The 25,536-nt window shown below is 37.4% G+C and overlaps 1 protein-coding gene across 12 annotated transcripts; it reads right to left on the bottom strand.

Annotated features, from left to right (window-relative positions):
• Positions 1 to 1,218: 1,218 nt before the first annotated feature.
• On the bottom strand, positions 1,219 to 25,536 carry amph (amphiphysin). 12 transcript variants are annotated; one of them, XM_059563542.1, is made up of 26 exons: positions 25,309 to 25,462; positions 21,177 to 21,257; positions 18,541 to 18,595; positions 18,109 to 18,203; positions 16,901 to 16,996; positions 16,620 to 16,727; positions 16,400 to 16,485; positions 13,542 to 13,617; positions 12,210 to 12,292; positions 11,287 to 11,425; positions 10,984 to 11,106; positions 10,760 to 10,861; positions 10,582 to 10,605; positions 10,294 to 10,320; positions 8,235 to 9,938; positions 7,909 to 7,941; positions 7,330 to 7,371; positions 6,815 to 6,973; positions 6,374 to 6,427; positions 5,753 to 5,800; positions 5,445 to 5,498; positions 5,143 to 5,184; positions 3,387 to 3,617; positions 2,833 to 3,006; positions 2,524 to 2,625; positions 1,219 to 2,445 (listed from the first exon to the last, which is right to left on the bottom strand). In XM_059563542.1, exons 1-26 carry the CDS (start codon positions 25,375 to 25,377, stop codon positions 2,341 to 2,343), a joined length of 3,912 nt encoding a protein of 1,303 aa, XP_059419525.1. In that variant the 5' UTR covers positions 25,378 to 25,462; the 3' UTR covers positions 1,219 to 2,340. The 12 variants fall into 12 exon arrangements, with proteins under 12 accessions (XP_059419525.1, XP_059419534.1, XP_059419528.1 ...); XM_059563551.1 differs by having other exon boundaries at positions 9,762 to 9,938; positions 25,309 to 25,460; XM_059563545.1 differs by lacking the exon at positions 25,309 to 25,462 and adding an exon at positions 25,170 to 25,296.

The raw sequence follows: 25,536 nt of genomic DNA, 5'->3' as shown, positions 1-25,536 counted from the left end.
AAACTGACTGGCCAGATGTTTTAAACAGGCTAGTATACAGTAACAATAGACATTATGATTAAAGTATTTTTTATTGATTTTCATTAATATGCAACAGTCACAACCACACAAACATATGCAACATTCTTTTAAATCACATATTCCCATATTCCACATCAAACAGACATAACTACATACATATGTGACCCTGTGACCCATAAAGTCTTAAGTCGCTGGGGTATATTTTTACCAAACAGCCCAAAAACACAGTATTGGGTCAGTATGATATAGTAGCCCACGAGGATTCAACGTAAGATAAGAAGGGCTGCTAGACCCTGTAGAACTTTCCAGAAGTTTCTGAAGAGGTGGCCTTGACTTTTCCAACTGAGAATAATCAGGCGTCTAACCAATAATGAGGATAAGGCAATAATTTATATGTGGTTACCTGGCACTACCTATAAAAATAGACTGAGGGATCTCAAAGTCCGTTTTTGCTGTTGGATTGAAAAAAGAATATGCCATCTTTGAAAAGGTCCTTAACAAATTGATTCCATTTCAACCTCAATTGAAATGCCAAATCTATAAGGATGAAACAAAGGGTTAATAGAATGGGGCAGAAGGAAATGCTTATTTACTGTTAAACTGACATCTGAACTGTGACTATATTCTGAGTGATCTTCAAATAATTGGATTATTTGTCAAATAGTGTTTGCTCACTGGGATTGGAGCACAGAGCAGTGAATGTAGAGATACTGGGTTACACTCGTGCTGCTCCATCGACTTTTTGCTAATTTTGTTTCCCAAAATCTGAAATAATTTAAGTTATTTTGTTAAATGTTTTCTGAAAAATAAATAACATTTATATATATATAATAAAAAAAAGTCTAACATACATTTTGTCCAACTGAGAAAATAAGATAAATGTCTCCCCCTTGAGATATTTGCGTGTCATTACAAACACATGTAAAATTGGTACTGTACTTAAACGGATGGCTCACCTTCAGTTGCTGGTCCCCATCGACTTTCATAGTATGGAGGGGGTAAAAACCCCTGTGCAAGTCAATGGGGACCAGCAAGTGACGTTGAACTATCCCTTTATCTACACTGAAAGTTATTTTAAATGCTCTACCCTGACCAGTGATTGTACAACACAGGATATTTAATTTGTGGGCCTATTACCAGTATGTATACATGATATTTATACTGATGCTGTTTCCTTTCGTGAAAATAAACCACGACTCATATGAACTATTCTTTATTCACTTTACAGTTAAATTAGCACAGATATGTACATCACAGAAATGCTCTACAGTGAAGCTAACAATACTAACACAGGAGTGATGCAGTTTTTTGTCTCAGAACCAAACGATGAAGACAATGATAACTCTATCAACCAATGACATATATTGCATATTTTTTTGATTTCCCACCCCAAACTTTCCCACTCATCATTGGCTAAAAAATATAAAGTTGAATAAATACAATTTCTCCAAACATAAAACATCATTCACAAATTAATATTCCCACGTCCATTCAAGGATAAGTTCTGCATTTATGTCCTTGTGAATATAATACACATAATGTCTGTAATTATAGGGCGCTACATGTTGTGTTTTGCAAAGCTGTAATAGCCAGGTGCAATATTTCAGATTTCTTCTCACAACATTTCTCATGCTGTAGGAACTCAACACATATTCATCAAGAGGACTTTATTAATTTGGCATAAACACTGAAAGTCTCGGTCATAAACTGTCAATATTAAATATATGCCAAATACCACCACCATAGCCGCGCACGGCCAGCCGTGAAACTACAGAGAACACTAACGTTGATGCAATGTCACATTTATATCTGAAATATCTCAAAGAAAACACCTAAGTTCCGTGTAACACTTAGAATGGTTAAATAGATCATATCACTACAAATTCTGATAAAATTCGCTGCAGAGCAACAAAGTCAGTACAATACGCTTGGTGCAGAGAGGATAAGATAACTTTCTTGTCTTTAGAGGGGAAACTTTCACTTTAGTTATTTCGACAGACAGGAATTACATGTGGAGGTCACCAGAGTTCCAACAAAGCACACATCAATTCGTTGCTGCTCACAGGTAAACAAACAAAAAACAGGGATTTTATCTTGGTTTTCTGAGAAAAAGGTTGACCATACTATCACATCATGCTTGGTTATTTTCAGTATTTTTGTCTCCTCTTGCTTCGTTTAGTCGATGGTGTTATTTCCTCTTTTGTGGTGTCTGCCTAGTCTGATAGTACAGATGTCATCAGTACTTTAGACTTTATAGTGAGTGGCTCGGTCTGCAAACGTCCAGATCCATGTGCCTTCTCACAACACACCGAAGGTAATTTACTCCAGACGCTGTGTAAAGTTTTCAGGAAACAGTCCTTTCTGAGCCGAAGTGCCATGCTGTAGCCAGTCGCTCTCTCTGATGCCAGTGAGCCAACCAGCATCCTGAAGAGACAACAAAATGAGCAACAAAATCACATTATGTTTATCATAAGAAAAGTTAAAAGTCAAGACAAATCCTACCTGATCTTCAGCTAGCTCTGTGGGAACTACCAAAACAATGTCTCCTTTTTTCAGCTCCAGTTCATCTGGGTTTGCTGCTTCAAAATCATGCATCGTTTCAGCCTGCAGGACAGCATAGGAATTTGTTCATCTTGTTGCTAAGCTGAATATTCTGTACACTGTAATGGGCTATTTTTCTCAGAGAAAGCTTTAAGGTTACTTTACTGTATATCCACATTATATTTAAGATATTTACAGGCATGGTAATTTTTAAGTTCAATGTGCAAGGCGTCCGGATTCTGCCTTAAATTGTGTTTGCTTTATATTCACCTTGAAAAGGTAACCAGGAGGCATTCCAGAGGAGATGTCTTTGGTTGTCTGGCATTCTGTGATCATCCCATTGCCACTGGTTGCTACAGGAGATATGATATCACCATCACGGTCATCATCTCCCTCGTTACTAGAGGCAGGCTCAATAACAACAGAAGGGATAGGCATCTTTTCCTGAGGTGGGGCAAAGAAGCAGCATCACTCAACATGCAACTCAAGTAATAAACCTGAAGATATGCAAGTACATTTTTGACAAGCAGCTTGATACATAATACACATACATGTAATACATACTTAAGAAATGTAATAAATAAAAACAACTGAATAAAAGAAAAATGAGTAACACTTTACAAGAATCGTAATTTCTACTACATTAAATAACCCCTTTTCTTGCACAATGAGGCTTAGTTGTAAAACATTACTGAAACTGTGACATTTTGATTCAGTTCTAAGTATCAGTGAGTTTTAAAGTACAGTCCAGAATGGTTAGAAAGAAACCAGGGTCTTGTCAATGGCCTGCATACCAAAGTGCAGAATCACAGGTGAATATCTACCTCCTCATTCCCATTGTTTGCAGCACCCTCCTTACTGGTTTCATCCCCTGGTTGGGGCTCAACATTATCAAGAGCATCTCCTGGTTTGGGCTCAATATTATCAGGAACTTCTCCTGGTTGGGTGTCAACCATATCTGGTTCATCTGTTGGTTTGGGCTCAACATTATTTGGTTCATCTCCTGGTTTGGCTTCAAGTGAACTGGCCTCTTCCTCTGGTTTGGCATCTATAGTCTGGAAGAGGTGCTCAGGAGTGAGAGCCAGAGTTTGAACACTCAACACAAGCCACTCATGTGGATGGATCGGTTTACAGAACCACAGAGGGGAGCACTCAGAGTGTCACAATGAAGGATGCAGAGACCAGTTTAACTTCTGAGGTTAAAACTGTCCCTGATGAGGAATGGCAAGTCAGTTCTCAGAAAAAACAGACTTGAGTTTCACCAAAAGTCAAGTACTTTGGTTAGGGGAAATGTTCAGCAGACGGCATGAAGGAACAGGGATCATGATTCATAGTGGATGACCACTGCCTACTGGATGAAGTAGTGTGGGTGAACATTCCTCAGATCATACTGACTATATGATCTCAATATACATGTGAAGAATTCATCAAATAACTCAACCTAACTCATTCAACAACGAGCCAACGATAACTGTAAAATGGAATCAATTTTTGATCTTTCAGCAAGTACATAAATAAATTCCAAATGCCCATACATTTAATTTAGATTCAACTAAACATAGATGCATAGATTATATTTATACCCGAACATTTTTGCTCCACTTGCTTAGTCACTTAATGTGCTTAGAAAGAGAGAATGTAAAATTACTGCCCGTTATGGTGATGTAAGAATGCAGTCACCATGGAAACCGAACATGGTGATTGGAGGGGTAATAATAGTCATCAGTGAAGACACTATTTAAAGGTTCAGTAAACAAGGGAATGATCAGGTTATAACGTCATCTCTGTTTAACTGGATTCAGTGTGTGCAACCTTATGGATCAAAACTAAAAGACCAGGGAAGAAAAAATGAAATAAAAATTAATTAAAGGTACAATCAGAAATGGCAGAAACAGTGGCAGCGTTAGCCTTCTAATCAGCTCTGGATCTAAAAACAAAAGTTTTGCATTTGGAACGATTAGAATATATTATGTCAGAGCTGGCCAGTGTTTGTTGTTGTGCTGCCAGGTGTTGCAACTGCTCATTATACCCTCAAAAACTTCAAATAAAAGATACACATACAAAAAGATGGGTTATAGGTTCTGGTTAATGCCAAAGCACATGTTAGAAGTCTCCATCCATCAACACACACTGTTAAAAAGCATTCTGCATAATGACATATGTGGCTACCATCCTGTCCCAGTGCATCAGTTTGGTAACCACACCAAGTTTCATGTGAAGCCAGATGATGATTTAATATCAATCTGTGACTCTATATAATATCTAAATAATTATATGCTACAAGGTATTCTGCAGAACTCACTAAAAATATTAAGATGAAAATTTTAAGGAAACCCAACTAGATAGTCAAGAAATATCTGACAATATCAGTGTTTGAATAATATATATTTTTTTTAAATAATGTATTTTCATATGGCTTCATGATGATACAAAACAATTTGCAAAAATAAATAAATACATAAATAAATAAATAAAAATACAGTAAATATTTAAATAGCAATGTTGGAATAATAACATGAAATAAAAATATAATATCAGTATTATAAAAGTTAGTTTATTTATTAAGACTTGAATAGTTACCGGAGTCTCTTCAATGGGAGACTCTTTATCCTCAAAAGTAGCCTACACACAAAGAAATGTGGTTGTCAGCATCATTACACATTAATTTATTCAAATTAATAATGACACATACTGTAGTGATTAGTCAATAAATCTGTCTCTGGTCATGTCAGTGTCTGGCTTGTCTTCGTAACCGTTACTACCCATCTGTATCAGAGCCTGGATGCTAATGAACATCTCAGTGAATGTGATGCTGGAAGGCCTTTACTACTAATAAAAAGCAGTACTGCAGTAACATTTAAAAAATAAAGGGATGCAATTACCAGAGCCGCCTCTGTAGGTGACTCCTTCTGTGTTTCTTGGATGGAAGCAGAATCCTACAGTACATGCAAATAAAAAAAACATCCATGCTATCTCCAATTTATGTTATATTTCCAAATAACACCACCTGTTTTCTTGTCATATCTTACATCTCATACATTAATATTCATTTGGAGACATTGCAAATGCCAAAAGGCATTTCTACTGAGAACAAGGATTTGATAGATACAGTAACCAAGCACATATGCAACGGTGCTGCATATAACTTGAGTTTCTCTTATGTAATTCAATAGACATAAGTTATAGTTACCGGGGCTTCTTCACTGAGTTGCTCCTTTTCTATGTCCTCAACTGGAAGCTAAAGAATGTTTGAGACTTTTTCATCAACAATTAAATCTAAGGGTCAACCAAAGTATTTGTGAAAACTGTTATTTTAAGATCTACAACATAACTGTGCTTCTGACTCCTACTGTTGCTCATGAAAAATAAAACCAATAGTTAAAATTGACCCCAAAGTATGTGTAAATGAAAAAAAGAAAGTAATAAAAATGATAATAATTGGTATGCCATTTTACACAAATGAACACATTCAAAATTCACCTCCATAAAAATAACTCATAAAAAGAAACTTATGTAACTGGCTAATACATAATAAAAAAAGAAAAGTCAGAGCTCGCACTGGTAGTGCATGCAATTTTGTGTTATGGAAAAAATCTACATGTCAACAAAATAATAAAACAACTATATGTATGTACAATTATCTCAATGTAAAATAAACATTTGTTAAATCAGTGTTAAAACAAATCAAATATGTTTAAAATAACAGAACTCAAGAGAGTTTCTTTTCCAAAACATTTTAGTTTTGAAAATACAAAAGGTAATATGGCCAACATGCAGGCACTGTTTAGAATTATTATTCAGAGGTACATACCTCAGCCTGCTCAGCTGCCTCAGTCTCCGGAGACACTGGAGACTCCACAGTGCTCTTTATAAACAACAGTACACAGATATGATCAATGGCTACGCTACAGCTCATCTCTGATCAATTTGATGTGAGGGAATACATATGTATGTAGCCAAAAATATAACATGATGATCATATCATGACAGCAAGGGCAATAATCATGTTTTATGCACTGATGATGATGATGAATTCTAACAACACGGTTATTAAAAATGATAAAAACAGTATTGACAGATTGATGTAAATTAAGATGATCACGACACCTATAATGAGGATGATGATTTAGTGATGAAAGTGATACCAGTAATGATGGAAAACACTGATGGAGAAACGTTGACAATGGCGTTGATGACGATGGTGATGACAGTTTTTCTGATGACGTTTATAATTGAACTCTTTGTCACTCACTGTAGCAGTCTCTGCAGGGGGGCTTGAAGCAGTGATCTCTGCCGGTTGTGTGTCTGTAGGGGGAGTGGTGACAGGACCCTCCCCACCCTCAGGTACTGAGGCTGGGGCTGCTTCACCTTCTCCTTCAGCTACATCACCCTCTGGGGCCTCAACCTCAGACTTTATATACATTTATAAGAGAACAAAAAGAAAGACTGTCCAATGACACCTTCACTACTGGACTAGAATTAAAACCCATAGGTTTAAAAACACTTTCAAAGATATAGTTTGCAACAAGCAATGACAGATGTTTTTATGTACGTAGTACAGTCAGAATTTTAGACAAAATTGTCTTGATAAAAATGCATATGAAAACAGTTTTCTACAAAAGGGGAAAAAATAAAAAGAGGAAAACCGAACACAAAAAAATAAATAAAGACATATTCATGGAAATATTCATGGAAATAAATAAAAATGCCAATTGACACCCATTAAGTAAGAAGTACAGACCATTACAGTTACTTCAGTCTACTCACCATCTTATCAAAGTCGGCCACAAATGTTGGGACTGTTGCATCCTAAAAAATAACAGAGAATTAAAAAGATAGAGTTAAGCAAATCAAATTTACTTGTATAAAATCTGAAAAATATAACCAGCTTTTTTTGTTGTTTGTTTGTTTGTTTTTATAATTCCTGTGAGAAATGGTTTAATGGATCATTCAGGGAAGAGGAATTAGTAGGGATCATAATTAGATATAAAACTTTTGGTGTATTAAAGCAGGGCCACAGTTATACAGTTGTATTTGTTACTTGTAAAATACATGTCAGGAATATTTTTGAAACTTCCTGTGGGTTGAATTTTGTTGAAAATGATGAGATCCATCATTTCTTATCTTTTTTTAAAGATAGTCTTAAATTAGTTTAAATTCTTTATCTTTTTTTTTTTTTCAAAACAACCAATTCTAAGCATTGCTACAATGCCATTATGAAAGCACAATCAATTGGGACAATGTGGATGTTGTGTTTGGCCACATTGTCAGTTATTCATAATGTCATTATGAATTCTCTTTTAATCTATTAAAAAGTTAGATTAATCTTTCTAAGATCCTATTTACCTTAGAAAATCCGTTAAAAGCCTTGTTGGACACCTAAACCAAATTAAATAAGTAATTAGCATGTAAACCCTCAAAGACATGTATTGTAATTGCACACACTCGGAGGACTGTAAATTCTACTTGAATTTAGCAAAAACAACAAACAACGAAAGCAAGCAAAGGAGAGAGAGGAGAACAGGTCTTGGGACTGTGGGCCGTGAGAGGGGTTCCAGGGTCAGAAGGGTTTTGTAACAGGAAAATAGTACTTCATCTGCAGGAAAAGAGGGGAGTATCTTGCTGTAGTCTAATCTACACTAAGCTAAGCAGAGTTGCAGGAAGTCAGGTACCTCTTCCAGCTCTGTATCTATTTCTTGGTATAACTTTCCGTATCTCCGGTTTGCAACTTCGTCTTCTGACAGGTCTGAGTTCTCTGGCTCTTTATGATAGACCTTCTCCTCTGCAATGGTACTTTTAAGATTATAGGTGTCTTGTTGCCCAGGGAAGGAGGTAAAGGGGTCTTGAGATGGAACAGCCTCACCTGGCCAGTCTGCGGTAAAGTTTCCTTGGCCATCAGAAGAGAAGAAGCCACTGCTATCACTCACCTCCTGCCAGGAGCCCTTACTGGAGTTCTCAGAGTCTGCAGCTGGTGCAGGAAAAGCTGCCCACTGGGCAAATCCATTGGCATATCCAGTTTTGTCCTCAAAGACATCAGAGTCTTTTCCTTGTCCAATAATCTCCTTTGTCCCGGTGGATTCCCAACCCCCTGCCCACCCCTGGTTGTTCTCACTGATAAATGGGTCCCCACCACTTTCACTGGCAAAAGGATCAGATGTGATCTCATTAGCAAATGGGTCCTGATCACCCCCAGTAGCAAAAGGGTCTGATGTAAATTCAGTGGCAAAGTGGTCCGCTGCCCACTGTCCTTTGTCTCCTTGCTGGGTCTCTGCAAACGGATCAGAATGAAACCCACTTTTTGGACTCTTTGTTGATAACCCTTCGGTATAAAAAAGATCACTGTCTGTAGTAACAAAGGGTTCACTCCCAGAAAATCCACTGGGATCTTTGTCCGAGGTCGCAAATGGATCATTTACATTCCCAAATGGGTCATCCCCTGATGCTGCAAAGGGATCATCCCCTGTACCAAATGGATCTTTACCTTCAGTGTCAAATGGGTCTGAACTCAGATTAGATTCAAGAAAATCTTGAGGCATATTTGCTCCTGCTTTGGTTGGGTCTGAAAGTGGCTCATCCAAGCTTTCATTTTCAAGCTCTGAGACAGATGGTGTTGCTTCAGGCTGATCGCAGTTGGCTGCAAATGCATCACCACCGAATCCAGAGTCAGCAGGGGTAATCTGCTGGAGGACACCATCACCTGTGCCACAGTCTGCAAAGCACTCTTGGGCCACAGTGCCTTGTTCTGGAGCCACAATGGGATTCTCATTCTCAGCACATTCAAGCTCATCATCTGCACTGTCCCACCCACCATTTTGTCCTGGGACATCACCCCATTCTTCAGCAGTCTCGTACTCTGAGCCGGATCCATCTAGATCAACCTGGCTAGACAGACCCCATCTGGAACTATCCCCCCCTATGCCCTCCGTGGTATCCTGAATCTCCTGACCAAACTCATCAGTGAATATGATTCCAGGCATTGGTTGCAAGCCCACTGTCTCCTCTGCATCTCTCTCCTCTGACCTGCAACCTGCCTTTTCTTCTGCCCATTCCACCTGATTTTTAGCCCAGTCTGTCTGACCTTCCTCTATACTCTCTTTCCCCTGTTCTGGATGTTGTTGCTTGGCCTCGTCACCCCCCACAGCACAGGGATCACAGTCTGGGTCTGGCTCAAGATAGTTTTCTGGATTCCAGGCTCTAACCTCATCTGTGGCTGCCTCTTCTAGAGGCTTTGATGCTGCCTCTGTCGGCCAACCTTCGGCAGGTGGCCATCCCTGCTCATCCACTGCAGGTTGACCATTTCCAGATTCCTCTGTACCTGTAGTGGCTGAAGAGCCAAAGTCAGCTGCCCAGTTGGCAGTGAAGCCAGCATCTGCAGCCTGGTCAAGAAAAGAAAGGTAACAAGTGGTTACTATGCAAATAAGTTTCCCCTATGATGGGGGCCACCAAAGATGGAGACAGATTTGTCACAGACAGACACAGATTAAAGAAACTAAGTAGGAACAGCTTTAATGAAAACCATGGTATATGAAAATGTGTAAACCACAATCCAATGTCACACTGTAGAAATGGAGGACAGATTTCTAATTTATAAAGTTAATGAATAAATGAACATTTAAGAAGTTATCAGCCAATTTTCCAAAGTCTTGAAAGCTGGAGGTTAAATCTGCCAGTGAACTTTAATTACATTTGCAATTGCTTTTTACAAAGACACTCTCGTCATTCATTACTTACGGGCTGTGCAGGCTCTGCAGCATTTCCCTAGAAATGAACAGAGATATCAAAGGTATTTGCTGTCAAATTAATGCTCGACAGGAACATCTTTGATCTTGTCATGAAATAACAGTGAATTTACATTTTTATGTCAGTGCAAATGTATTTTTTAAGAGACTACAAATCTAGACTTTTGACATCAGGACAGGAGACAGGATTCTGTCACCAAGTTACTATTAGCACCAAGATTTCTCTCCTTTGCATCAGCTCACATAGATCAGGGAGTACAGGCAAAGAAAGCAGACTTACCGCCCAAAGATCCCAAGGAAGTGTCTGTAAGACAAACAAATCAATGAGTTAGGCTCTATTTCCTTACTGATTGATTAATGTTATATAAATAAAAATGATTGCTAAGACATAAAAGTTTTCATTTGACCTGTCACTCTCTAATTTTTTTTAATAAAATAAGCAAAGTGTGAAGAAGGACCTGAGATATGGGTGATTGGGTCTGCCCGATAGGTGTACTGGCATCCGGCTTGAATGGATCAAAATCCAAGTCCAGGAGAGATTCTCCAGGTTTCTCGTTTGGCTAAAGTAAGAAAATAAAATGAACTGACTATTAAATAAGGTCAAATGCTGCTGCAGATTTAACTACTAGCAGATATTTTTCTTATTCCACATTACCAGGAAAATAAGTGAATGCTCACTCACCTGTGGTGACGTAACACTGATCTCTGGAAATCCTCCATCGAACAGGTCAATTATCTGCTCTTGTTGGAGCTCCTTAGTTGGAGTAACTTTTGGAGGAGGTGGTTTTGGAGGTCCCATTTTGAGCTGATATGAAGAGATATCATGTGTGCTTTTGAACCTCACAAATCAAAACCTCACAAATACTGGTCAAGGAGATCATTTGTACTCATTTTAGTGCTACACATTATGAATATACTACAAACTTCCTAACTACTTGAATAATCATTCTCAATGCTGCAGGACTTGGAGGGGTTTCAGACCTACCTGTGAAGGTGATTTGGGTCGTGGTGGGCCAGGGGATGTGGGCCTTAGTGTGTGGTTGGGGCTGGCAGCTGGGCTGCTGTCAGGGCTCTCATCATCAGGTGGGGTGGGAGTTCTTGCTAATCGCAGTGGCCCTGAGTCGCTGTCAATCAAAAATGACACACAAATAACATCTTGCCAACTCATCATGGCTTCTTTTGTTCCGAATATATTATTTTCACTATATCAGAGCTCTTAGTGGAGATTTCTAAGAAGGGCAGCTTGCAACCAACATGTCCATGCTATGCTATGTGAACTATTTAAGAGATGGTCTCAGTTCAAAGTTTTCCATTGTGTCCAAGTACCATAAAATTTATAATTTCTTTCACAATGTGCTCTGCTTATCACCCGCTTTTCACTTTGAAGCTATATTTCGACGTAATGATGCACCTACAGTGCAGGGCAAGTTTGAGATTTCACTAAAACAAGCAAAGGAGAAACATCTACAGCATAATTACCCATCACCTACCAGATCTACAAAACTAAACACTATCATCATCTGCGTCAAGCACAGTGCTGTGCTGCACTGCACTATAAACCAATTATGTGCACAGGACATTTACTTACTCAAAGGTGTTCTTTCAGAAAGAACAAAGGTGTTCTTCAAATTTCCTTTCTAAACTTAGAACACTTTAGAGGAAGTAAACCTCCCATGTCTTTACATACACTAACAGTCCATGTGATTCCACTTACCGTTTCACTCTGTAACAGGAAAGAACACGAACAGAGCCAAACCATATAAATATTTGATTAAAAGCAAGAATTATGGCGATAATCTTGTTTTCTTATCATCTTTGAAAGTGGTAAAAAAATATACCATTAGTGCCATCAGTGAATAAGTACATTCTGTGCAGGGAGGTTAATGCAGGTTAAAGACTGTTCCTTACCTCGGTGCTCCCTGGATCGTGAACATTTTGTCCGAGTGCTGCTCAGCAAGCTTATTCATCACTTCATACAGCTTATGACAGAGCTGGATCCAAAACATAGAGAAAGAAATCATTGGAAAAAAAATAATTCTGAAAAGAACTAAAGCAAAATTACTTGCCTTAGGCAACCTTAGTGAAATAAATTTCAGGTACTGTGGTACTACTGAATATGATATTGCGCCTGCTAAGATTTGTATTATTTTCATTCCTTTTTGTTGGCATAAACTTGTACATGGTCTCACAGTCATTAATAAAAACAAATTATGCAAATCATAATACGTTCATAATAATTCATCATCACCTTCATGAACACCAAATGCTCAAATGGCTAAGGTTTTTCTTAATGTGAAATAAAGCAATACAAATGGTTTTCATTCCTTCAATAAAAGTAAAAATAATGCATGCGTCAATAGAGTGATGCATTGACCTCTATACTGATCACACTGACACAAATAGAGCAGAACTTTGCAGTAGCTCCTCTGCAGAGCAGCGCTATTTACCCCTTCTGGCAAAAAAACGTCTTTAACAATGCATAGATGCCCACTGACAGCAACATGCTGTGTCTAATAATAAACATAATCTACCAATGCAGAGTGCGCAGCTAAAACATTATAACCTTCAGTGTGGACCCAAAATGACAGATGTGGATCTAAAGAGGCACAATTAGCACTGTTTAATGTCTCTAACACTAGAAAAATATTATAATAATTAAATATAAAATAAATATAATAAATATAAAACTAGAAAATAGTATTTGGAGCAATATTCAAAGAGTATTTAAAGAGTTCTCTACTGGATGAATGTAGAGCAGGCAGTGCATTTAAAAAAGATTGCTCTCCCACACTGTTAAGAGTTAAACAGCCCTAGAAATATCGCTCAATCGTTCATCAGTGTCTCTTCTGTAATTTAGAAAACTAACACACACACACACACACACATTATCTGTCTTTCATGAGGAATTGCTGCACAACTAGCAGCTTGAATCGAAAATGAGATTTCATGCGAAGCATTAGAGCTTTTCTTTAACTGACTGCATGGATCAGAAACAAAGCTCCTAATCTTACTATGTAAAGCCGTGAATTTTGTCATAAACCACTCTTGATAACACAGTAGCCTGTGACTACTCTATAAACCCTCATGTAGCAGGAACTGTTCCTCGGATGTCAATCACAAGTGTCTAGAAACAAGAATGATTCACAAGGAGGAACATGTGCTTTGTGTTTTTGTTTGTGACATTTAGGAGGAACATCATGTTTAACAGTTTCAAGAGCTTTAGAAATTAATCTAACTCACAAAAGAGATCTCCCTATGGAATCGGGCTTCCAGGCTGGAGACGTTTTTGAAGGTGCTTACATAGAACCCCACCCGACTGCAAAGAGGAAAGGAGAAGAATAATGATTAGGCTCCGGCCTCCAACAAGTGTGCAATATGTTGAAGAAGCATCTGGATGGTGTACAAAAGGAAAAACAGATGGACACTGATGATGTCATTTAGACTTTAAGAATTCCTTGTTTCTGGTTTAAAATATCAACAACTTTTTTCCACATATGTGACCCTGGACCACAAAACCATCCTTACTGTAATTCGCTGGGGTATATTTATAGCCAAAAATCATTAGGATATTAAGTAAAAATCATGTTCCATGAAGATATTTTGTAAATTTCCTACCATTAATATATCAAAACTTAATTTTTTGATTAGTAATATGCATTGATAACAACTTTTTCATTTGGAACTCTTTAAAGACAATTTTCTCAGTATTTAGATTTTTTTGCACCCTCAGATTCCAGATTTTCAAATAGCTGTATCTCGGCCAAATATTGTCCTATCCTAACAGATGATTCTTCTGCACAATCTGACTTTGCTGCAGCCTGGAATTGAACTACTGGTTTCGTCTGGTCAGAGGAGAACTGGCCCCCCAACTGAGCCTGGCTTCTCCCAAGGTTTTTTTTCTCTCTTCATCTACAGCGATATCGTTGACTTGATTGCAAATAAATGCACAGACACTATTTAAACTGAACAGAGATGACATCACTGAATTCAATGATGAACTGCCTTTAACTGTCATTTTGCATATTGACTGTTTTTCTAATGAATGTTGTTCAGTTGCTTTGACGCAATGTATTTTGTTTAAAGCGCTATATAAATAAAGGTGACTTGACTTGACTTGACTAACAAAGCTTATTTATTCAGCTTTCAGATGATGTGTAAATCTCAATTTCATAAAATGTACCTTTATGACTGGTTTTGTGGTCCAGGGTCACGAGTGAAAAGAGATCCAAAAGCAAATGTGATACACTAACACAAACCTCTGCATCTCAAACATTAATACATCAAGATAGTAAAACTTAGTTATCCTTTTGAAACAAAGAATGCAGAATCATATCTGCAAGTTGCTAATATAAGCTTTAATGCCTCAGTTCACGCCTGCATGTCAGTTAAAACCCTAAAATCCTAAATAATACAAATATAAAGTGATACAGCCATTTTTGATGTCTGCAACAGTTATGTATCTCAATCATTTATGCTTTCTGGTTTGAGCTGAAATGAGCATGGCTGCAGGGTCTGGTGCAGAGAGGAAGCTGCCGATTGGATAGATTATGTAACCAGGATGTTGCTCCAGTGAGCAGACAGACCCTTTCAGCTCAAAACAGCATAATGCTTACCGGAGCATATTCACCACAACATACAGCTGACTACAAGATACAGCACATATTGTATTACTATCAAAACACTATAATCTACAGTAATACTTAAAATGGTTAATGGCATAGTTTACACATCATTTACTCTCTGTTCTGTTCCAAAATGCGACTCTTTTTGTCCAATTAACAGAAAGTCAAAGGAGCCCAAAACAACATTAGACCCAACTGACTTTCAATGTACGCGAAAAAAAAAAAGAAAAAAGAAAAGTGATCCATGGTAGGAGGAAATGATTTTATTATATGGGAAACAAGAACTAAAGAATGACATGAAGATTAGTAAACAATGACAGAATTTTCATTTTATGTTGAACTGTTCCTTTAAAAACACAAATTTGCAGGAATATACAGGTTATTGCGCATCATAGCTACAAATATGCGGAGTAAATCAGAGCATATCGTTATATAAAAAAAGCATCATAAATAAGTACTGTAAATAAACTGATGACTAATCTAGACACTTACACTCTGATCCTTGTGTCAAAGCAAATGACTCCTGTTGTGTAAAACAGCTATTCATAGCATGTTACCATATCTACCATATCAATCATGCTATTTTCATCTATATGAATTTTGTTAATATCTGACTCATTCAATCAACAATGCAAAACATACACTACCCTTCAACCCACACGTCAGAGCACACATTTTTATCTTATATGCCATGGAGTTGCTTTAAATATCCAGATTAACTCCTGCCACACAAACATAAAAAGCAAGGATTTTTTTCCCCCAACAAGACCAACAGTATTCAATCTACATGAATTATATTTTACAAATTTGCCCCAATTTCTTCTTGGATCAGTGCAGCATATTCCTTTCCCTTTAAAAGTGTTGAGAAAACATCTTACCTCCTCTACTCTGTGTAACCGCAGCAGTGACATGAGTGTTCACAGCTAGCATGCTGTGCAACTAATGGATAAATGTAGAATGTTGGGATGTAAATGTAAATTCCATGAAGGCCTTTGGTCAAATGAAATCAATATTATTGGCCAGAGCCTTGTATTGTCAGGGCACCAGGCTGTACCTATTACTGCCACCCCACTGAGAATACAGTAATTATACTGGGCACAGCAAGGCTTTAGTTATATAAGAGACTGGTGGCTATTTATTGAGCTATTCTTCCACATAATGTTGTTCTCCAGTTAGTGCTGAATACGAACAAAGGGTCAAAACATAACCCAACAAAATGTCCAACTACAACAATGAGAACAACAAAGCAATTTTAACTCTTTTAGACCTTTTCAAACCATATAGGCATCTGTAATGAATCCATACCATGTGTAATCTGGAGGTCTCATCATATCATATGTTTCTTACCAGAATTAAAATAATAAAGCAGCTACTATAGAAAGCCGTCAGGATAACCAAAACAATTCTTTAAATGCTTTTCATGTAGCCTAGTATTAAACTCAGATTTTAGTAGCAGTCAGTCTTAAAATGTCTCACCTATCCCAGAGTGTGGGCAGTTCGTCCTGCAGGCCAACGTTGAGATCATCAAAAACCCTTTGGGCCTTTTTCAAGTCTTCCTCTGCCTACACACAGATATGGTACATATGTTCAAGCAACAGCTCAGATCACTGGGGCAGCAATTTTATGGTTTCAATCACTGTTTTCATAACATTTTAAAGATCAAGTTGTGATGCACAAACAGAAAAGACTTGTATACTTTTGCTATCTTTTTCTCATTCCTCATGGTTGAAGCCTGCAGGGTCTCAAGATGGTGCCTTGCACTGTCATAGTCAATTAACTTCCTGCTTCTCTTTGCAACACGTATCTGGAGGGAGGGAAACACTTGGGGTTACTATGGTTACCCTTCTGCTGAATATGTTTTGCATTTATTCTCAGCACTGAGCTGGCACATGCATCCTCTTAAATAATATGGATGAAAGGGATATGAATGACCCTTCCCTTAAAACCAATTCAGCATGAGTAAAATGACATTGGCACCTTGAGATCTGGGAACTGAGTCAAATATGTTTCCAGTGTGTTGATGGTAGAGTCTACCAGCTTCTGATGGAAGTCCTCCCACAAAGCATCACAGTTCTGCAGAGGAGACAAGACAGTCATCATCAGTCAGATTAACTGAGAGCATTTGACAAGCATGAGAGATTTAACACAGAGCAACGGAAGAGAGAATTTACTGTATAACCTCTTCTGAATGTTATTCTGCACCTTCTGCAACATAAATGAGTATGGGTGTTGGATTTACGATTCAGCAGCAGAGAAATTAAAATCTAATTAGGCTCTTACTCATTCTCAGAGGATGCAAATCAGATCCAGGAAGCTGAATTCGGTGAGGTGCGAGTAAACAAAAATGAGTGTCCTTGAGTAAATGAAATTGAAATTCTCTGAGGACAGCCCCACTTCCATACTAAAAATGACATATGTCATTATTCACTATTAATACCTCCCTCCCTCAAACCGCATCATCTGTGTGTCTGTGGCAGAAGGACAGATGGAATGGTTTGGTTTTTTCTTTAGTTTGACACATAAACTTTCTCTGCTGCTGCTAGTGTAAAAAGCGCTAATATAAACAATATGCCACCTGATAAATAGCACTATTGCATGTGTGATAATCAAAAAAAAATAAAATGATTAAAGCATTTATTTCCTCTAAATAATAATTATACATTATACATACCTATATGCTATAATTCCAGCTATTACATTTGCTGTATGGGAATTTTAACAGCCTGAGGATTAATTAAGATGGCCAGTTGACATGACCCCTTCTGAATATATCTTAGAAATTATCTGTGAAATGCATGTGCATGGGCTGCATAATAGACCTAAATGGCTCAGTGACTTGACCCCATTTTTCCTAAAAGCCACAGCATTTTATCTTTGGCACAGGTACTGAGTACAAATCCCTCAGCGGAGTCGTGTCAGAGACTGCCAAAACCTCTTGCCTGTTCTTTAACTTCATATCTGACAAGAAAAGATGAGAATGTTCCAGAGTTGGTGAGAATTTTTTTGTTTTTATCTACAAATGATCCACTTTGAATTTTGAATTGAACACAATCCTCAGGACTTTAACAACAGTAGTGTACGTCTTTTTCTAGAAATTTGGCAATGTTGTTTCAACATCATTATAATGTCAGTATTTTAAATACTATTACTAACACATGGACAATCCCAACTATATTTCTGGTTACCTTTCCAATAACCATGACATCATCTTTGCCGTGCCAGTCAGACTCATATACTTCATGTAATGACTCTGTCAGGTTCCTAGACGCTTGCTGCATCCCTGCAATCATAACAAAAAGAGAATCCAATTCAGTATTAAGCAGATATGTGACCCTGGACCACAAAACTAGTTTTAAGTCACTGGGGTATATTTTTATAGTATTTTTAAATATTATTTTATTTCGGGGTTTTTTTGCTCACTCAGATTCCAGATTTTCAAATAGTTGTATCTCAAACAAATATTGTCCGATCCTAATAAATCATACATCAACTGAAAGCTTATTTATTCAGCTTGATTGTGTATAAATCTCAATTTTGAAAAATTGACACTTAAGACACTGTGGTCCAGAGTCACATATGCGTATGTACTTGTATGAGTGTATTTTGCAATGGTTCACCTTTGACAGCTGCTATGTAGGCTTTCATCTCCCTCTGAAGCCTAGAGCCCTCAAACTATGGATCAGAACACAAAAAAGTTGATTTATTTTTAACGTCCATCACATCAGGCATTAAACCACACAGGCTGATAATGTCAACATTAAATTGCCTTGCTATACTATTGAGGTTTTCTTTTCAGATTTTTTCAGATCTGTCAATGAAAGAAAATGGCAGTAGTTTTAGACATACTCTGCAGTTTAAAAGTTTGTGGATGGTATATATATAAACATTCATTCTGAGCATTCATTCTTAAATTCATAGCTGAAGCGAATCGAATCACAGTAAAAAGCTCTTCATACTGCAGACAACATAATAACTAGCATTTCAAGCAGCGGAGAATAATTGCTGTCCATGGTGCTGAAATCAAAGCGTCACACTGAAAATCACAAGCAGACTAACAAAAGATGCGTTCACAATTAGCTTTCCAGTTAATGCAGCAGATGGAAGTCATTTCAGTTTCTGCACTCTAAGGTTGCTACAAGGAGAATTTAAATGAAAAGCCCAGCTCTGATGATCTTTATCTACACAATATGGTTAAATAGTGAACCTTTAGAAGCGTAAGTCTGAAAGATGTAAGTATTACTTCGATTACTCATCACTTTGATTAAAACACACACAAACATTTCAGCAAAGGTGCTCATGTTGTTTTAACAGACAACTTCATTAGTGATATCTTGTGGCCACTAGAATATGTCAGTATGTCATTTTGTGTGAAATATTATAATGGTTATTTTAGCTTGACTAAAGGAATGGGATGTGGTTGTTTAACATTTACTGAGTCTGGTGTCTTTTACAGTCTAGGGTGGCCATTACAATTGACCAGTATCAAACTGACAGTATTTTACAGGCCCTGATGCAGAGAATTGATGTGTACAATATCTCAATGCAGTTAATGGCTCCATGTATCTGCTCTAACAAGCGTTTTATGAAACAGACTTTTAGCATATGCTGTGTGGGTTCAGTTTTGGCTGTGACTGGTATCATCCAGCTGTAGTGATTGACTCTGACTCAGCAAATTAATATTGCACCTATTTATTTTGCATGTACTTCACTTTCCACAAACCAATTTATCACATGACTACAGAAAGTACAGAGCAAACAGTCCTTGAGATAGAGGGGTTAAATGAGAAGAGATGTCTGGAGGTGAGAGAGGAGGTGAGCAGAGGAGAGGAGAGTGTTTCTGGAAGCACTGGCACAATGGAGCATAAAGCAGTCTAATCAGGATTAGTGAGGACAGGTGAAGAGGGTGGGATTAGACTGCTGCTATTTCTTCAGCAAACACACACTTCTTCTGGAACACTTTCCCTCCCTATCTTCCCTCACAGACACTTCACTACAACTTTAATTTAACATCATTTGATGAATTTAAAACACTTTTCATTTACCCATTACATTTCATAAAGGTTTGTTTTGAGATGTTTTGTCACACAAAAAAAAACATTAAGGCAGGGTCATTGTTTTAAACTTTAATAGCAAAAGTCTGATTCATTGCTGTAAATCAGTTCAAATTGTTAATTTCAATGAATCAATTAACTATCTAGATTCATTTTGCATCACTCAAACATGAAATGTTTTTTAAGATTTCCATATAAAAATGTTTTAGTATGAATATACTGGGGAAAAGAATTACTAAGATTTTTTTTATTATTATTGTTTTCACTTGTATTCAAAATCTAATTGGCTACAATGTCTATTTGGTTCTGTGGCATTGAAGTGTTGTAGTGACAGCAGGAATGAGAATCAGTACTGTTGTAATAAGGCCTACGAACATGTAAGCAGGAAAAAAGCACATGGATACCGATATTCTCAGACCGGTTTCAGGCCTCATTCATATAAATAAATCTGATATGAATCAGATAGGTGCATTTGTGAATGCTCTGTTAGCAGATAGATCGGATATTCCCCTGTTAATGCAAGCTGCATGTCAGATGTTTTTGAAACAGCACGCGGTACAGATATATCTATTACAAATGAAACATTTCCTGTTGACTAGCAGAGTATTCATTTCAATCGTTTGTGTTAAATAAGAGGAGATTTGAAGCTGAAACGTGTTGCTTTTGAAATCATGCTGAGTGCACGTTGCTGCTGATATCAGTGACAGCGACTTGTGCACAGATGAGCACATTTGGTCTTAATGAGGAAAAAAACTATATGAGGGCAGATTAGAACCCAAAACCGTTAACACGCTTAGCACAAGTTCAACCGCTAGACCCCTGGATGTTTACAGCGGATCTGTGTTTATAATCACTCTCATGAAGAATCGGTACTAATTAATGATTTTGATGAAAGGATTAAACTATCACATTAAAAATGTTAATATGAATTCTGTCAATAAGTTTAACTCATTACAATCATAATCAGGATTTATCTGCTTCTCTATTCATAGTATGCTTTATTAATAAAGTGTGTGCCGAGTTTGGTCTTTTAATATTACTGTCTAATGCAATGAGCCATGTTAAAATTTGTTCAAGTCAAGCCTGTGTGGTGTATGCAGATATCGTTCAGAACTCTTACAAGATAAAAAATGTCATTGGATATTTTTCCACTTATACTGACCCTTCACACATCATAGCCCTATAGACCAGACTCATCTTACCTCCTGTCTTTTGAAATTCTGCACACACTGCTCAAACTGTTCATCTTTTGTCTCATCTGCCTTTCCCAACTTCTGCAGAACCTGAAAACAGTCAGAAACACAAGGAGTCAGAGAATTTGAATAATAATTATATATATATATATATATATATAAAAATTTAAAAATAAATATTTTTGACGGTGTATCCAAGCACATTTTTCCTGATAAAATACTTTAGTGTTAATGCCTAGACCAAGTAAAATACCAAACATCACACATAACTCCCAAACTTTTTTGTAGTCTATATAAATGCTTGCATGTCTAATTATTGTTAATTTATTGATAAAGGCCAGCATGAACCCGTTCCCACAGCATTCTCATTGATTCAACCAAGCCATGGCTGAATTCCCATGAGGGAATCCTCTAAGAGTATCTGAAAACCCTGTGGACAGTATGACACACACACAAAGAAAGGGCTGAGCAGGAGTGGGGGAGGAAGAATGGGCATAAATTACACTTCCTAGTCTGTCAGGTCTCACTGCCAAAAAGAGGACTTCTGTCACATGACCACCTTGCTGCCTACCCATAGAAACAAACACGTCTCGACTGTTACTCAAAGATTGAATTTGCTAAGAACAAGAGGAGTGCCCGTTTCGATTTTATCTCGGCTAGAAGTATACAAAAGCTTCTCAGTTTTCACTATACCCTTTTTATGTTATGTTTGAATAGCTAAATATTTACACAGTTTGACTCTTTGATTCAGTACGCCAAACGACATGAATAATACACAACATACATACAATGACAACATGAAGTCAATGGACATAATGGACACATAGTGCTTCACCAACAACCTTCAGTTTTTTTCACCCAGTACAGCTAAACCAGATGTCAGTATGTTCTTCTATAAACCAGCTATCCAGTACAAATAGTTTGTCATGCAACCTAAGAAGGACAAAAAAAAAACTTAAATGTTATAAGTATGATTACAATTACACTAACATGTTTGATGTGTTAGTACAGTAAACTGTATGTACAGTTCAGTTCAGTATACTGTTACCTCCCACCACATGTGAAAGTTTATGGTACGAGTCTCCTTCAGTAAACCACAGGGACAGCCCCCTGGGAACATGAATAATGTCAAAGCACCTCATTACTCCTGGTGGTAAGAACGTGCCATCTGGACGTTTTCTTTGTAAGACACTGATACATATTGGAAAAGGCTTTGATATGGATCAATAGATAACATCCCATCATACATATATAATGACATCATTATAATCATCATCAAATTATCTACATCACAAAGATACAGTATATTAATATTAATGCAGTGCTCTATAATCAGGATTCAGGAACAATACTTATAAGGCACAAAAATATGAATAAAACTGGCAAATGGAAAGGGTTCAGAATGTTTCTTTCTGCTGGGAACATTAATAATAGAACCGGATACCTCCCTTTGTTTTTAGATATATTGCCTAAATATGTAATTATTTAAAAGTGCAAAGTTTTAAACAGCACTGTATCACACTATAAAAGACAAAGTGTGTGCTAATCTGTATGTTTTATTTCTTAACAAATGTCGTAAACCTCACATCTAGAGCCAGAGAATCAACACTGAACTCTAGTCTGAGACACAAAGCCCAAACTGGAAACACTATACAACAGTAGCAACCTGCCAATGAAATATTAACCCAACTTAGGCCTTTAAAACACACTCCACCCTACCTCATCCACACAGGGCAGTGATGTCCTAGTTTATGTCGACAAATAGGTTATCCTTCAAATGATCTCATATCTTTGCAAAATATTTTGGAAAAGCAAATGTTTTATAGCAAACTGTACAGTGCCACTTCAACAATGATAGTTTAATAATGATTCTAACATTTATCATGCAATACACAAGAGCATAAGACAAAATAATTTACATGCATTATTTATTTATTTTTTATTTATTTGATGCTGCTTAATAAAGGTATTAAATTATTTGTAAAACAAGTCACAGCGCTTAGCACAATGTTTCATTCAGTTCACAATTACATTGTCATGATGCTTCAATCTTTCTGTGTCAGTAAGCAACAGGATTATGAGTCATTTCAGTTGACTGTGAGGTATTTTGTCCCCACTGGGATTCAGATTAAAGGATCCCTTACACCCCTTATCATGTTATCTGCCCTGCTCAGGACCTTCTGTTCCAGAGGCAGTAAATTGTATACCTGTTCCTAAATGTGCTGGTCTTAACCCTTAATGGAATCATGTTACACTGATAGACATTGTGAGCAGCCAGACTGAACATTCTTGAACTGTGTGGCTTCATGATGCTCTTATGAAATCAGAGAGATATTTGAAATCTGATTAGATATTTTGCTGCGTGGCTTCAAAACTGCATCATCAAAATTGTGAAATCATAAATAATAGGAACTAGACAAACTAGAAATTATACCAAAATATGACAAACATTTAATATAATACAAATTAGGGAAATATAAATAGATGTTGGCAACAGACCAAAGCTATGATTTTAATTATTACCATTAAGCATGAGTCATCAAGGTAAGAAAAATAATATTCATGATTGATTGCTTTTTAAATATCATGAGGCAATCAAATGAAACAGTCATTAATAAATGCCACAAAGGTCTTGTCATTATGAAAATGTTTTCATTTGCCGGATGTCATTGTGGTGGTTATGGTTTTGATGTCTAAATGATCGGAGCAATAATAATATTTTTGGCAGTATCTTTTATTTATAATGGCACATTATTAAAACTGATCTGATAGATAATGGCCACTCATAATTATATTATTAAGAGATAACATGACATACAAGGTTGCAGTGAAGGTTGCAGTGAAATTCTGTAATTGCAGCAAACACACATGAGATAAATGTGATAACCAGTCTATTATTTTGATCTAGCCTATTTACAGAGGATTTTGGCATCACAAAATCCCAAAAGACTTATGAAACAATATGAAGCTTTCATCAAGCCTCCACCAGGAATCTACCAAAACCTGTCCCACTTTCGCACAATTCACTCTGAAAAACATCACCACAGTGTGACACGCACAGTTCATACACATGATAAGATGAAACACGGATCTCTAGGGAATCTTCACTTTCCATGTCTCATTACAGGTGGCCTTCAGTCTGTGAGTGAACCATGGGGATTAAAAGAAAAACAATCCTCTTACTGCAGCTCGGCTCGGGCTCGGAAAAACCACTACTGCTCTGTTTACCAGACGCCTTCAGTTTACTAGCTGACAGACGTTTCCTATTCAGCTCGAAACCAACTGCAAAATATTGCGCAGGCTGTCAAAGCAAAACCACGAAAACCAAATCCCATTCTACAGTTAAATACCAATTTATTGTCAAAAACATCAAGCGAAAGCGACACACACTTGACAGTCTATTCATATCTCGTTCTGAACAGAGAAAGACTGTTGCGTGTCTCTCTACAACCACATTAAAAGCGGCCTTCACGATCTCGTGGCCGCTCGGAAACCTCCTCCCGCTAGTATTCATACCGCATAGACGAGGGCATCCCCGCCTCCCCTTCTCCTGACCTTGCAGGAACATGACAGCTTCAACCAATATCTTGAGTAATTATGGATTACATCGTCGGAAATGCAAGGAAAACTGATATAGGGAAAAACAATCAGTCAAAATAAGAGAGATGAATGGTGAAACAAAAAGTCTAATACGTGGCACTGTATCCGTGACACATTAATCTAGGCTACTAGTCATCCATTGCTTTCAAACTGAGATGAATCATTTCTCCTCCAAGAAGTTGTATACAATAAATTTAGAACACAAAGTATCATAATTCGTCGTGTGTTTAAGTGGGATTTCTGTCAGCTCCTTAGTCGCTTTTAAATGGCAGAGCTGGCTAAGATTGCAGTCTGCGCATTTTTGACGCCGGGAATGATGTTTAAGTTCTGATGCAGTGAAAATGTAAACTAAGCATGTGAGAAAGCAGAAAAGAAGAAGATATTGCTGGTTAAATCGCACACCTGAAACTCCTTCCCCTGCCTGGAGCATCTGCTGGACAGCTCCACGAACACAAAATGCTGCCTTTGGCTTTGTCAAACGTCCTCTAACAATCAAGTCGCTGTTGATCTATCACAAATAAGGAACTCATTAAATTCATACCTTTTCCTGCGCCCGACTGAGCCTCTTTTGGACGTTTTTGGCAAAAATGCCCGTCTTTATTTCAGCCATGGCTGCTAGTGCTCTGAAACGAGAAAGGCGACGTTTCAGCACCTCCAGAGCAGAGGAGAGCGGAGGGGGAGGAGCGGCATTTAAAGACACAGTACGCGCCTCAGAGAGCCCTCACCAAAGCGCTATTCATCAATATCTAAAACACATGACATCAAATAC

The sequence above is a fragment of the Carassius carassius genome, chromosome 12 (genome assembly GCF_963082965.1).
Source record: "Carassius carassius chromosome 12, fCarCar2.1, whole genome shotgun sequence".
Lineage (NCBI taxonomy): Eukaryota > Metazoa > Chordata > Actinopteri > Cypriniformes > Cyprinidae > Carassius > Carassius carassius.
The sequence above is the reverse complement of the archived record's forward strand: the minus strand, read 5'-3'. Positions and strand labels throughout refer to the sequence as shown.